At 41.2% G+C, this 13,151-nt stretch overlaps 1 protein-coding gene across 1 annotated transcript in view; it reads left to right on the top strand.

Annotated features, from left to right (window-relative positions):
• Positions 1-13,151, top strand: part of Dnah6 (dynein axonemal heavy chain 6) — a 397,099-nt gene that overhangs the window by 176,492 nt on the left and 207,456 nt on the right. The window contains exons 24-29 of the mRNA XM_004660533.2: positions 3,923-4,142; positions 5,757-5,921; positions 6,003-6,116; positions 7,415-7,540; positions 7,625-7,780; positions 9,262-9,423. Of these exons, the coding sequence (XP_004660590.1) occupies positions 3,923-4,142; positions 5,757-5,921; positions 6,003-6,116; positions 7,415-7,540; positions 7,625-7,780; positions 9,262-9,423 (943 nt within the window). The remainder of the gene's footprint in view (positions 1-3,922; positions 4,143-5,756; positions 5,922-6,002; positions 6,117-7,414; positions 7,541-7,624; positions 7,781-9,261; positions 9,424-13,151) is intronic.

Genomic DNA, 13,151 nt, shown 5'->3' with positions numbered 1-13,151 from the left:
GTACCCCATGATTGATGGTAGCTTGATATTGGAGAGTGGGCTTGTGTTTGGATATGGTTCTGACTTGTTTCCCAGCTCTAGCTATGGGTCCCATACCACTGAGGGGATCAGTTAGCCAAATCAAGAGCAGTTGGTTCCCCACCATGGCTGTGTGCCACTACTGCACTTGTGTGGGCATCACAACAGGTTATTTGCTGCCAAGTAGGTTAGACCATGAGTTGCTTGGACAGATATTGGTCTTTTCCCCCAGTCGCCCATGTAGCACCATCTGGCACTAGACACGCTGACTGTCTGGGGACTGACTCTCTTGTGGCTTCCAGGCATGCCGTTCCATTTTACATGTCAGCTGCATATGGTGTCTTCAGCAATAGGGTCTTACCACTAACCTTTGGTGTGTCATCAAGTACTCTGACAGAAATCTGTCATTCTTTTAGGAAATCTTGTAGGTTTCTCTGATCAAAAGCTCCTTGTGGATGATAGCCCCATGCTGGTACTGGGAGTTACAGGTCAGTGCCCACTAAGAAAATGAGGAAAAAGATAACTAATATACAAGAGTTAGAGAGACAAGAGGGAGGGGGAGGGAGGGAAGATGTAGAAGATTTAGGTTAGACTTGATCCTACCCTCTCCAGTGTCTTGTGGTTTAAGTGCTTCCTGTAAGGGCCTGGTGAAGGTTTAGCCATTTGGTCTGCCTTTTAGGAAGTTACAATAATTACATTTTTAACATTTTAACTGGGGCAGGGTTTGGTAAAGAGCACAGAAACCACCATTGATATTCAGAGTTTTGTAGAGGCACCTGGAGAAATGGTTCAAATGGTCAAGTGCTTACCTTGCAAGAATGAGAATCTGAGTTCACTCCCTAGTATCCATAGGGAAAAAAAATACTCGTGTATTGTGGTATGTGCCTATGAGACAGAAGAACTCATTTTCCAGATATTCTAACATAATTGGTGAGCATAGGCCAATGAGAGACCTTGTCTCAAAAAAAGATGGATTGTACAACATCCATGGCATCCATATATACAAGTGTACACATGTAAATATGCATACACAGTAAGTTTCATAGAGGAAATTAGAGGTCTGCACAGAGGTTTGAAGAAGGGAATGTGAAGGCAACCATGCTCAGCACGATACCACCAACACAGAAGGAGGCAGTTTGTAAGCACAGTCAGACACCTCAGGGAAGTTCCTCTAATATCCCAACAAAAAAGATGACTGTCAGGACACACTCCCACCTTCTTCAGCCCTTGTAGGCTAATAGAAAAGGAGTGGTGTCTACTTCCCTTCCACCATGTATTAGTCAGGGTTCTCTAGAGGAACAGAATTACTAGAATGAATTATTTTAAAAAGGGAATTTATTGAATTAGCTTACAGTAGTCCAATAGCTGTTGCAGGCCCAAGAATCACCGAACCTGGTAGCTGCTCAGTCCACGTGGCCAGATGCCTCAGCAGTCCCGACCCAGCACTGCAGATGGTGCCAGAAAGCCTGGAGGCTTCCTGAGGAGCTGCTGGGTTTCGATCCACGTAGGTCTTCAGTTGATGTTGGTCTTTAGTCCGCACTGGTATTCAATCCACGCTAGAAGGTAGGGAACAGCTCTGGCAGCCAAGTGGAAGGAAGGAAGGGAAAAAAGGGAACTCTTCTACCCATAGCTTCCTTATATCAAATCCCTCTCTGAGCGGGGCCGCCCACTATGGGGGAAGGGCTCACCCTGGGAGAAAGACCTCCTCCTTTAGTTGATCCTTCCTAGAAGCAGCCTGTGGGTTACTAAACAGATCAAGTTGACAACACCTTAACTATCACACACCATCTCAGAAACATAGAAGAACAGCTCATGGGAAAAAGCTAACCGGGAACCTTATTGGAAAGATTCTGAGAAGGGTCATCTCAGCTCTTTCCTGTGGCAGAGCTCTTCCTGAGTTGACAACCACCAATGTACTAAATACTGGTTCTAATGTTTAGTCTTTGGTATAAGAATTAGGGAAGAGGAACTCAGTGAAAGAGACCCTTTCTTTTTGGGAAAATTATGTGTACAAGCCAGTCTTAAACCTGACTAATTTATTGCTCTGGCCTATTATGGAACAAACTAGTATAGTTGGGATAAAAAACCAAATTCCACTAGCATGATTAGAAACAATACTGAAGCAGGCCAGGTTTAATAGGTCTGTAACCCTAGCTTCTTGAGAGGCTGAGTCAGGAGGATAATAAAGTCAAAGCCTGCCTGGCTTACCCCGTAAATTCAAAAGTAACCTAACAAAAATTTTAAAATAAGGATAGGGAGGGGTAGAAACTTTAAAAAAAAAAAAAAGGAAAAAGAAAACTTTGAAGTTAAATTATTGGAGCTATAGCTCAATGTCAGAGAACTTGTCTATCAGATACAAAGACCTGCATTTGATCTCCAGCATCACTACATACACATAAGGCATAGACATATACACATATATACTAACAATGTAGTACATAAAAACTAGCATTTAGGAGAATACTTTAGTTACCTAGAGCAGCAACCAGCTATGCTTTATGACATCCAAATTAATATTTAAGGCTTTATAGCCCTATAAGTGTATTATAACTCTCTAGCTCCTGTATTGTAATACAAAAGGACCCACAGACAGTTCATGTGGTAATATGTATTTACAGGAGCAGGTGGCAGGCCAGATATGTCCTGTGGGCTATAACTTGCCAATTGTTAATCTTTAGATAAATAGTATTCTGTATGTTCACAGTTTTCTTTACTCATCTTTCTTTTAATTACATTTAAATGCACACAGAATGTTTTATTTCTATGTAGGTATACTCATAATATAGTTGGGAAAGTTATCTTTGCAAAATCGCATGTTAACATTTTTCACAGCATTTGCTTCAGGGAATAGCATGTGAGTTTGGGTTGGGACAGTGTCACAGCATACATCCCAGGAACAAGTAGGGTTACTGCAACCACTTATCATGTATTACTTATAGGTGCACATTGATTATTCAACAAATAATATATTGAACAGCGGGTATGTGCAAGGGACTAGGTAAGAGTCAAGGTAAAACACATATTACACCTTCACTCAGGGACCTCAAAGCCAAGTAAGACAGACATGTGAGCAATCAATATCAAAACAAGAACTACTGTTATTAATAATTCTTGTGTATACTCATGTGTGGGTGTATAACCATATGCATATAAGTATTCACATGTATGTGGGTGCACATGTGTGCATATGGGTGCACATGCACATGTATGCATAGTTACATGGAGGCGAGAGGTTGACATTGAGTGTCTCCCTCAATCACTCTTCATCATATTTACGGAGAGAAGGTCTCTCACTTGAACCCAGAGCTCACTGATTCAGCTAGTTTGACTAGATTTTGGCTAGAGGACCCCCTGCCACACATCCCATCTCCTTCCCTCGAGTGCTGGGAATCCAGGTGGAACACCTTACACACTCAGCATTGACAAGTGAGCAGGGGATCCCAACTCAGGTCTTCATACTTGTGCAGCAAGCACATTACCAGCTGTGCTATCTCCCCAGCTCCAATAATTCTTTTGTTGTTGTTTTGTTTGTTTGTTTGTTTGTTTTTCAAGATAAGGTCTCATTCTAGCCCAGGCTGACCTGGAATTCTTGTAATCTCAGGGTGGCCTCAAACTCACAGTGATCCTTCTACCTCTGCCTACCAAATACTGGGATTAAAGGCATGCACCACCATACACAGCTTAATAATTTTTATGAAATGTCTTCATCTTTGTTTCTAGCTACTAGTCCCAGTGTTTAAGATATATCATCATGAATATTCATAGGCAACTTATTTAGAGACTCATGGCCTCCCCAGGAAACAATATAACTGGAAGCTCAGGAAATCACTGGAAGGAAAGAGATGTGCTAAGCAATTTGATCGTTTATATCTATCTAAGGCTGAGCTAGTTCTCTTTAATCTAGATTTTACTTCTTGTCAAATGATGAGCTTCTGGAGATTTTGGCCCAGACTCGAAATCCACAAGCTGTGCAGCCACACCTGAGGAAATGCTTCGACTCCATTTCAAGGCTTGAGTTTGCTGTCATGCCGCCTGCAGAAGGGAAGATTCCTGGTACTGACACAGAGCCAGAAAAGGTTTACACGAACGATATTTTGGCAATGCTGTCACCAGAGGGAGAGCGGGTAAGTTGCTTTTACATGTAACTCCTATAGAGAAACCCCAATTACTTGTCTAGGATTGAGGAAGGTATAAGCCAACTCATTCTTGCCCTGAGTTTACCAGGCACCCTGCTAGCCCAGCAAAATCAAGAATAGCTGAGATCAAACTCATAACTTCAAGGAGCTACAACCTAATGGACAGCTAACAACTGAAAGTCACCACAATAAATGCAATGTGCATTGTTCTTAAGAACAGTGTCTTAACCAACTCAGCAAAAAAGGTACAGTAATGATCTGGGCAAGAGTGTTAGTTCTAGAGATGGAGAGATGGCTTAGCAGTTAAGTGCTTGCCTGCAAAGCCTAAGGACCCCGTTCAATTCCCCAGGACCCACGTTGGCCAGATGCACAAGGGGGCGCATATGTCTGGAGTTCGTTTGCAGTGGATGGAGGCCCTGGTGTGCCCATTCTCTCTCTATCTGCCTCTTTCTCTCTCAGTCTGACACTCTCAAATTAATTAATTATTAATTAAAAGAGTGTTAGTTCTGTGCCAGGCCACCCAGAACCAAGACCCACTGTGCAGTCAGTAAAACAGAGATTAGTAATAGGATCTGACTAGTGAATGGCGAGGACTTTTCAGCTTTTACTTTTGGCAGATTGCTTATAGCAGTACCCAGTGAGGACTGTGTTAGCTACTAGAAGCAGCATCTGGCATGTGCTAAACAAGAGAGTGACTGCATTAGTGCACCGCGAGGAACCAAATGACTGTACAGAGAACACACACACACAGAGTCAAGGAAGATAAGAAGGGTATCTGTCATGTGGTCATTAGGAGAACATTGCAGGCAGATGAACTACACAGGACATGCAGGAAATGCCAAGGAATTAGATGCATTTGGAGCATAATGGAGTATCCATGGGAAGGCTGAGAATCTATAAACATTTATTTTGTTCGAAACTGATCCACCTTCGAAAGAATTTGCTTGTCACTGCTACAGAATAAGACACAGAGGAGGGTTAAACATAGAATCTTGGGAAACATGCAATTTATGTTTTTATTTATCTAAGAGAAAGACAGACATATTATAGGTGCTCCAGGGCCTCTTATTCCTGCAAACAAGCTCCAGATGCATGCAGCACTTTGTGCAACTGGCTTTACATGTATACTGGGGAATTGAGCCTGGGCCAGCAGGGTTTGCAGGCAAGTGCCTTTAAATGTTCAGCCATCTTCCCAGCCCCAAGACATACAATTGCAAAGGAGAGTAAAAAAGTGGATAAGGTAGTCTAAACAAAAGATACTTGAATAATTTAAAGTCTAGAGGAAAATAAACATGAAAAGTGCTAACAATTGTGACTAGTGGTATACAAAAGTCAGATGATAGCAAGTACACAAATGGAAGTAACTGAGGAAATCCATGGAGCACATCAAGTTTTCTTTCATGCAGTTGGCTTTAAGAGGAAGCAGTGAAAGAAAGCAGTTTTCATGTTTCCCAATGAGGACAATGGGGTATCGATTAACACTCTCAGTAGTTATGGCTAGGGGTCAGTGATGACAGAGTTCAGGGATCTGTTACAGAATAACAAATACATACATTACAAGTCCCACCAGAGCCACTTATCATTGCCCTAATCACCTTCTAGGTTGGCTTGGGAAAAGGCCTCAAGGCCCGAGGCAACGTGGAGGAATGGCTTGGCAAGGTAGAAGAGGCCATGTTCACATCTCTGCGTCGCCTGTGCAAAGCTGCCATTGCTGACTATCAGGGGAAACCAAGGGCAGAGTGGGTGATTGCTGGCCATCCTTCTCAAGTAACGCACTTGTTATATTTCTGTTTCTGGATCTTCCTTTGGTGCAGTGCATTACACACTTAAAGAAAATACTTTTTGCAGGTTATCCTGACCATTTCTCAAATTATGTGGTGCCGTGATTTGACTGAGTGTCTAGAGTCCGAAAACAGTAGTCATTTAGAGGCCCTGGAAGCATTTGAAAAAGTAAATTTTGAGGTGAGATCTTTAGCAGAGTGACAATGAACATATTGCCATATGTATTAGTTACTTTTCTTATTGCTGGGATGAAATTCCTAACAAGAAGCAACATAAGGGAAGAAGAAGTTGTTTAGGCTTGTCCTTAGAGGGAAGTCATCGTGGAAGGAGAGTTAAGGCATGGCAGCACAAATGTAAGACAGCTACTCACACTGCATCTACCACATCAGGAAACCAAGTGTGTTTAATGCTTGTTTTCTCTGCTTTATGTAGCCCAGCTCAGAAAATAGTGCCACCCAGCTAGGATGGGTCTGACCACCTCAATTAACCTAGTCTGGAATCTCCATCACAGACATGCCCAGGGATTTGTTTTCGTGGTCACTCCAGATCCACTTGAAAATTGGATGGTTGACCATCAAGATTAACCATCACACCATAGCAGCTGGTCTCAGGGGTTTTTATTAATTAACATAGTTAATACAAATTCACCTTATTTCAGAAATTATAAGGTTCTGATATGTCTTCTAAAGCTTTGGAGTTCTCATGAAAACATTTGTGTTCAACTTTTCTTATTGACACACCCTTGGTATTAGCTTGTCATTTACATAAGTATGAAAACAGAAGATGGCCCAGCAGTTAAAGGTGCTTGCTTGCAAAGCCTGACAGACCCTGATTGGGTTGCTGAATGCAAACCCAGCCTGGCAGCACAAGACCCTCAGGAGCACTACTCCACTTTGATGAACATGTTATGTATGATACAGATGAAAATCAGGAGCTAAACTGTCCAAAAATGTTTGTATTTAATTAGTCACTGGCCTGGGGAAAATGCTCAAGTCTTTTCGTTATCAGCAGAGAGACCCCTGAAAAGGAAAAGTATCACTTTTAACTACATTTAATTTCTAGAACAACCAGTCTTCCACAGAGACTTTGTTAGGCAGTGGTTAAGAGCAGGAGCTTTCCAGAAGGAAATGTCCACTCAACTCTGATTCTGCCACTTAGAGACTGTGGAACTATCCTTTCTGATGTCAATTTCCTCATCTGCAGAATGGGGTAAACATAGCCTATTCTTCACAGAAGTATTAGGAGAATTAAATAAAATATTGTGTTATTTTGTCACAGAATGATCAAGTCTTAAAACTAAATGGTTTTAGTAAATGTCTACTCTATATATATGCAGATATAGATATAGATATAGATATAGATATAGATATAGATATAGATATAGATATAGATATAGATATAGATATAGATAGATAGATAGATATGTATATAAAATGTTGCTGTTGAAAATTCACTATGACAGTTCTTTTCATTTGTAGAGATTAAACGCCCTGGCTGCACTAGTTCGAGGAAATCTTCCTAAATTACACAGAAACATCATAACTGCATTGATTACTATTGACGTGCATGCAAGAGATATAGTCAGTGAACTTGTTCACGCCAAGGTAAATGTTTCATTTAAGTAAAATCACTAGTTATTTCTGAAATTGATGTATCTAATATGTATATTATTTCTGTCATTTATGTAGGTAGACACAGTTGAGAACTTTGACTGGCAGAGACAACTGCGCTATTATTGGGATATAGACCTGGATAATTGTGTGGCTAGAATGGCACTCTCTCAGTACACTTATGGCTATGAGTATTTGGGAGCATGCCCACGATTGGTCATTACTCCTCTCACAGTAAGTTACAGATCATTTGGGTTAATATTGACATATGCTCACTTTTTTATCAGAAGAGTTTTGAAAATTTTTATCACTGCTGCATCTTTTGTGTATGTGTGTGGTATGCATGTGTATGTATGTGTACATGTTTATGTGTGTGTGGTGTACATGTGTTGTCATCATCTTCACATGGCTGGGGTAGAACAATAGAACAAAAGCTACTGGTGCAAGGAAAGGGTGTATTTTGGTTTATAATCTTAAGGGGTAGCTTCATGATGACAAGAAAAATACAGTAAAACAAAAGTTGGACATCACCTCTGCCACAGCAGATGGAAAATAGCAGTGATAGAGTGAGCTGAACTCTGGCAAGGGGTAAGCTAGGCTATAACACCTCAAAACCTGCCCCCAACAACACACCTCCTATAGGAAAGATCTGCCTCCCAAAGTGTCACCAATTGGAGACTAAGAATTCAAATCACATGAGTTTGTAAGGAACATCTGATTCACGTCACCATAATGCCCGTGTGTGTGTGTGTGTGTGTGTGTGTGTGTGTTTATAGTCCAAAGGAAAATTTCAGATGTTTTTCACTAGGAATCATGTTTCCCACTTCTTTTTTTAAGATTTTTATTTATTTATTTGAGAGTGACAGAGAGAGAAAGAGGCAGATAGGGAGCGAGAGAGAGAATGGGCGTGCCAGGGCTTCCAGCCACTGCAAACGAAATCCAGACACGTGTGCCCCCTTGTGCATCTAGCTAAACCTTTGAGAGAGAGAGAGTCTCTCACTGACCTCAAACTCACCAATTAAGTTAGGCTAGCTGGATAGCAAGCTCTGGGCATCCATTCATCTCTGCCTTCTCAGAACATGTGCCCCCATACCTGGAATTTTACACAGGTATTGGGGGAAAACTCAGGTCATAATGCTTACAAGGCAAACACTTTACTGACTGAATTATCTCTTTAGCCCTTCATTGCTACATCAGGCATGGTTGTACATGCCTTTAATCCCAGCACTCAGGAGGCAGAAATAGGAGGATTACTATGAGTTAGAGGCAAGCCTGAGACTACATAGTGAATTTCAGGCCAGCCTGGGTAAGATCCTACCTCAAAAAATAAAAACATGAAAAAATAAAATAAAAACTATTTGGAACTGGAAAGTAGAGATAGGAAGAACCCTGGGGCTTACTGGCTAGTGAGTTTAGCCTACATGGTGAGCTCCTGGTCAATGAGAGACCTGTCTCACAAAAGGTGGACAGAGCCTGAAGAATAGTACCCAAAGCTGCCTTCTGGCTTCTACATGCATATACAAACATACACAAGCAGATAGATAGATGATAGGTGAAATCAAAGATTTGCATTAGTTAATTATGTGCATGGCTCTTTGAGTATATTTTAATAGGAACATTTCATGGAAAATAGTGGTTCTCCTATGACAGAAAGAAAATAACTTAGGAATTTGTGCTACTCCCCTTATATATTGACAATTTATTCATTTCTTCAGGATCGTTGCTATTTGTGCCTCATGGGTGCTTTGCAGCTTGACCTGGGGGGGGCCCCAGCTGGTCCTGCTGGCACTGGGAAAACGGAAACCACCAAAGACCTAGCAAAAGCTCTTGCCATCCAATGTGTGGTCTTTAACTGCTCTGATGGCTTGGACTACAAGGTACAGTTCCTTCATCTGAACACCAGCCTAAGTGTTATAGATGACCTTCTACTTGCAACATGACTTAACACATGAAATGGAAGTGATGGCAAACTAGAGGGGTGAGTAGGATAAAAGTAGAGTGAGTGGAGCAAAGGGAAAGAGTCAATACATGGGTGCGTAATCCAGGTAAGAATCAAGTCCAGGGGAGGATTCGTCAAATGAAAATGAAAAAAGTATACATGTCAACAAATGGAATTAGAAGTAATACAAGATACAAAGCACAATAGTAAGTAAAGCTTGAAACAAAAACTAACTGTAGCCGGGCATGGTGGTACATGCTTTTAATCCCAGCACTTGGGAGGCTGAGATAAAAAGAGCACTATGAGTTCTAGGCCAACCTGAGACTAATTTCAGATCAACCTGGGCTAGAGTAAGACCCTACCTTGGAAAAATAAATAAATAAATAACACTGTACCTGAGAAAATGGGCAGCTTAGAGACTGTACTAAGAAAGAAATGAAAGCCGGGCGTGGTGGCGCACGCCTTTAATCCCAGCACTCGGGAGGCAGAGGTAGGAGGATCGCTGTGAGTTCGAGGCCACCCTGAGACTCCATAGTGAATTCCAGGTCAGCCTGGGCTACAGTGAGACCCTACCTCAAAAAAAAAAAAAAAGGAAAATAAAAGAAAGAAAGAAATGAGGGCTTGGTAGTAGCTCACTAGCAGAAGAGCACTTTCCTACTTGTCCAGTATACACAAGAGCGTGGGTTTGATCCCCATCACCACCAAATGAACAAACAACAGCAACAAAGTGACCTTCAAAGAATGAAGGATGTAGGAGGAAAAATTAATGGTAAGGTTTTTCAGTATAGCAGGTCTCATGCTTTTTGTTCATGGGGCCCCTTTATAGTCTTAACATTATTAAGATAGGTTTTATCCATGGATAATTAATATGTTAGAAATTAAAAATATGTTACATCTGTATTTGTTTTTAAATAGCAATAATAATATAAACATATTTTATGAAAAATAATTTTCTGCAAAAATATTCACAGATATTATTTTACATATTTTTAAAGTGATGTTCAGCATAATGGATGACAGCCAGGTTTACTGTCATCTCATATTTGCTTCTGAATCCAATCTGTTGTGGCATGATCTGAAGAAAATATAGCCTCACCTAGATGTGTACTCTAAAAAGAGAGGAATCTTTTGTAGTTTATCCAGGTAACTAAAGTGACAAAGACAAGCAACACATTACCACCGTAGTGAACATGCTTGGAGCTTGCAAACCCCTGGAAGGAGCTCTTGGGCTTGCAAGAATCCTTGCTTGCATTTAGTTTTTTTTCTTTTTTCTGGTTTTTGGTTTTTCAAGGTAGGGTCTCCCTCTAGCCCAGGCTGACCTGTAATTCACTATGGAGTCTCAGGGTGGCCCTGAACTCACGGCAATCCTCCTACCTCTGCCTCCTGAGTGCTGGGATTAAAGACGTGCACCACCATGCCCAGCTTTTGTGTTTAGTTCTTATGAATGCTATTAAGACTGTGAAAATGTAAGTTTATTTCTTTGTTTGTTGATACCAACTTTGGACACTATCTGCCAATTCATTAAATGAAGACTTTATTAGGCACAGTCTTCCAACTTTCTGCTCCACCTTCAGTTCTTCCATGCCCAGTTTATGAAAGGTACACATTATTCATTAGCTATAGCTGCCTCTGTGATTTGCCTGGGAATTGAGAAGAGACCTTTACATAACACTAATGCTGTTACTTGTTCTGTGCAGATTTAATGGGATATTGGACCCATAGAGAAGGAGCAACATAGCATCACATACTGCCTGTCTTTTACAGGAAAGCATCCCAAGTGTGGGTTTAAGGGATTGTTCTTTTCATTTCTTTTCCACTCCCTTTATTTCTTCTGAAACAATGTTTTTCAGACTTTAATGTGTATATGAATCACCACCTGTTTGTTATTTATTAAAATATATATTCTGATTTGTTGGTTACATCCAAAGTAAAGGCTAAAATACTAGGTTCTGTTCGCTTCTGCACTTGACTACAAATGATTTTTAGAGACTGAGAAAGTCACTACATGTGCACTATAGAATGAAACAAAGAAAGCATGCCAATACACTTCTGAGAACTCCATCCAAACCACAAAAATAGCTGAACATCCCCCACATCCGGCTAACCCAAGTAATAGCATCGTGTTTATCACTGCTGCAGGCAGGCAATTCTTCAGCCCTACCTAGATGGATATTATTATGATATGTGTCACAGAATTGTCCCTGTTGTCACCTAGCACCTCATTCAGAGTCTTGTGGGTTTATCTGTGCCCCTCTTCCACAAGGATATGCAAGTCCTAATACCTCGTTACCTTACTGGGAGATAGAATCTCTACAGATATAATCTAGTTTGGGTAATGTGGTGGTTTGAATTAGGTGTCCCCTATACTCGTAAGTCCCAAGCTGATGGAAATTTGGAAGGTAGAACTTTTGTTGGAGGTATGTTGCTCGGGGTGGCCTTGAGGCTTATTAGCCCAAGTTTGCCAGTGTTAGTTTGGCTTACTCACATGCTACTGTTTTTCACCTGATGTTGGCCAGGAGATGATGTCCAGCTTCTGCACATGCCACATTTCCCCTGCCATCATGGAGTTCCCCCTCAAATCTAAGCCAAACTAAACCATTTGCTCCCATAAACTGCTCTTGGTCCAGTGTTTTGTGCTAGCAATGAGAGGGTAACTGTAAAAGGAATTTTTTTTATTATTTATTAAGATTAAGCTGGCAATTTGAGTCTCCAGCAGCCTGCCAGAGGAGGTATCACTGAGGAGAGAACTTAAGTCCAGCCCTAAGCTGTATTCAGAGCACTTTTGAGCTCTGGCTATTCATGTTTTCTGGCTGTCAGTGGTGTCTCTCTGCTATGCATCTATGGAGTGGGCCAGTTTCCACCACTGATGGTATTTCCCCTGCATTGTGTAAGCCTGAAATAAACCCTTCCCTCCCATAAGCTGCTTGTTGTTGGATGTTTGTCCAGCAACAAGGGAGGACCTACAACAGATAAGAATATACTAGAACTGTCTGAGCCTAATCTAATGACCCATATTCTTCTATAAAGAAGGAAATATGGAGTAGTCATACAAAGAAAGCCATGTGAAAAGGTCCACATGCAACAGAAGTTGGAGTGATGCAGTGAGGCCAAAAAACACCAAATATCACACACAAATACTAGGATCTAGAAGCAAGAAAGACTCCTGCCTGTATTAGGTATTTTTCTCATTGCTGTGTCAAAAGACTCAACAAAAGCACCTTAAGGGAGAAAGGGTTTAGGCACACAGTTTCCGGGCACCATCTGTCACGGCACGAAAGGCATGGTAGTGGAGCCTGAGGCAGCTTGTTACATTACACCCACAGTCAGGAGGCAGAAAGCAATGAATGCTGGTACTCACCTCCTCTTCTCCTTTCTATTCAGTGCAGGACCCCAGCCCATAGAATGATGCCACCCACAGCTATCACGGCTCTTCTATAGCAACCTAATCCAGAGATTCCCTACAGATATGACCAGAGATTTGTCTCCTAGGTGATTCAAGATCTTGTCCAGTTGATCATAGAGTTTAACCATCACACTCCCTTATAACCTTGTGGTAGACATGGATTTATAGACACCTTGCTTTCCAACGTCAGGTCTTCCAAACTACAAAAGAATAGATTTCTGTTGTTTTAATCCACTTGACATATTTGCTACAGCAGTTGTAAA

The sequence above is a fragment of the Jaculus jaculus genome, chromosome 6, assembly GCF_020740685.1.
Source record: "Jaculus jaculus isolate mJacJac1 chromosome 6, mJacJac1.mat.Y.cur, whole genome shotgun sequence".
NCBI classification, from domain to species: domain Eukaryota; kingdom Metazoa; phylum Chordata; class Mammalia; order Rodentia; family Dipodidae; genus Jaculus; species Jaculus jaculus.
The sequence above is the reverse complement of the archived record's forward strand: the minus strand, read 5'-3'. Positions and strand labels throughout refer to the sequence as shown.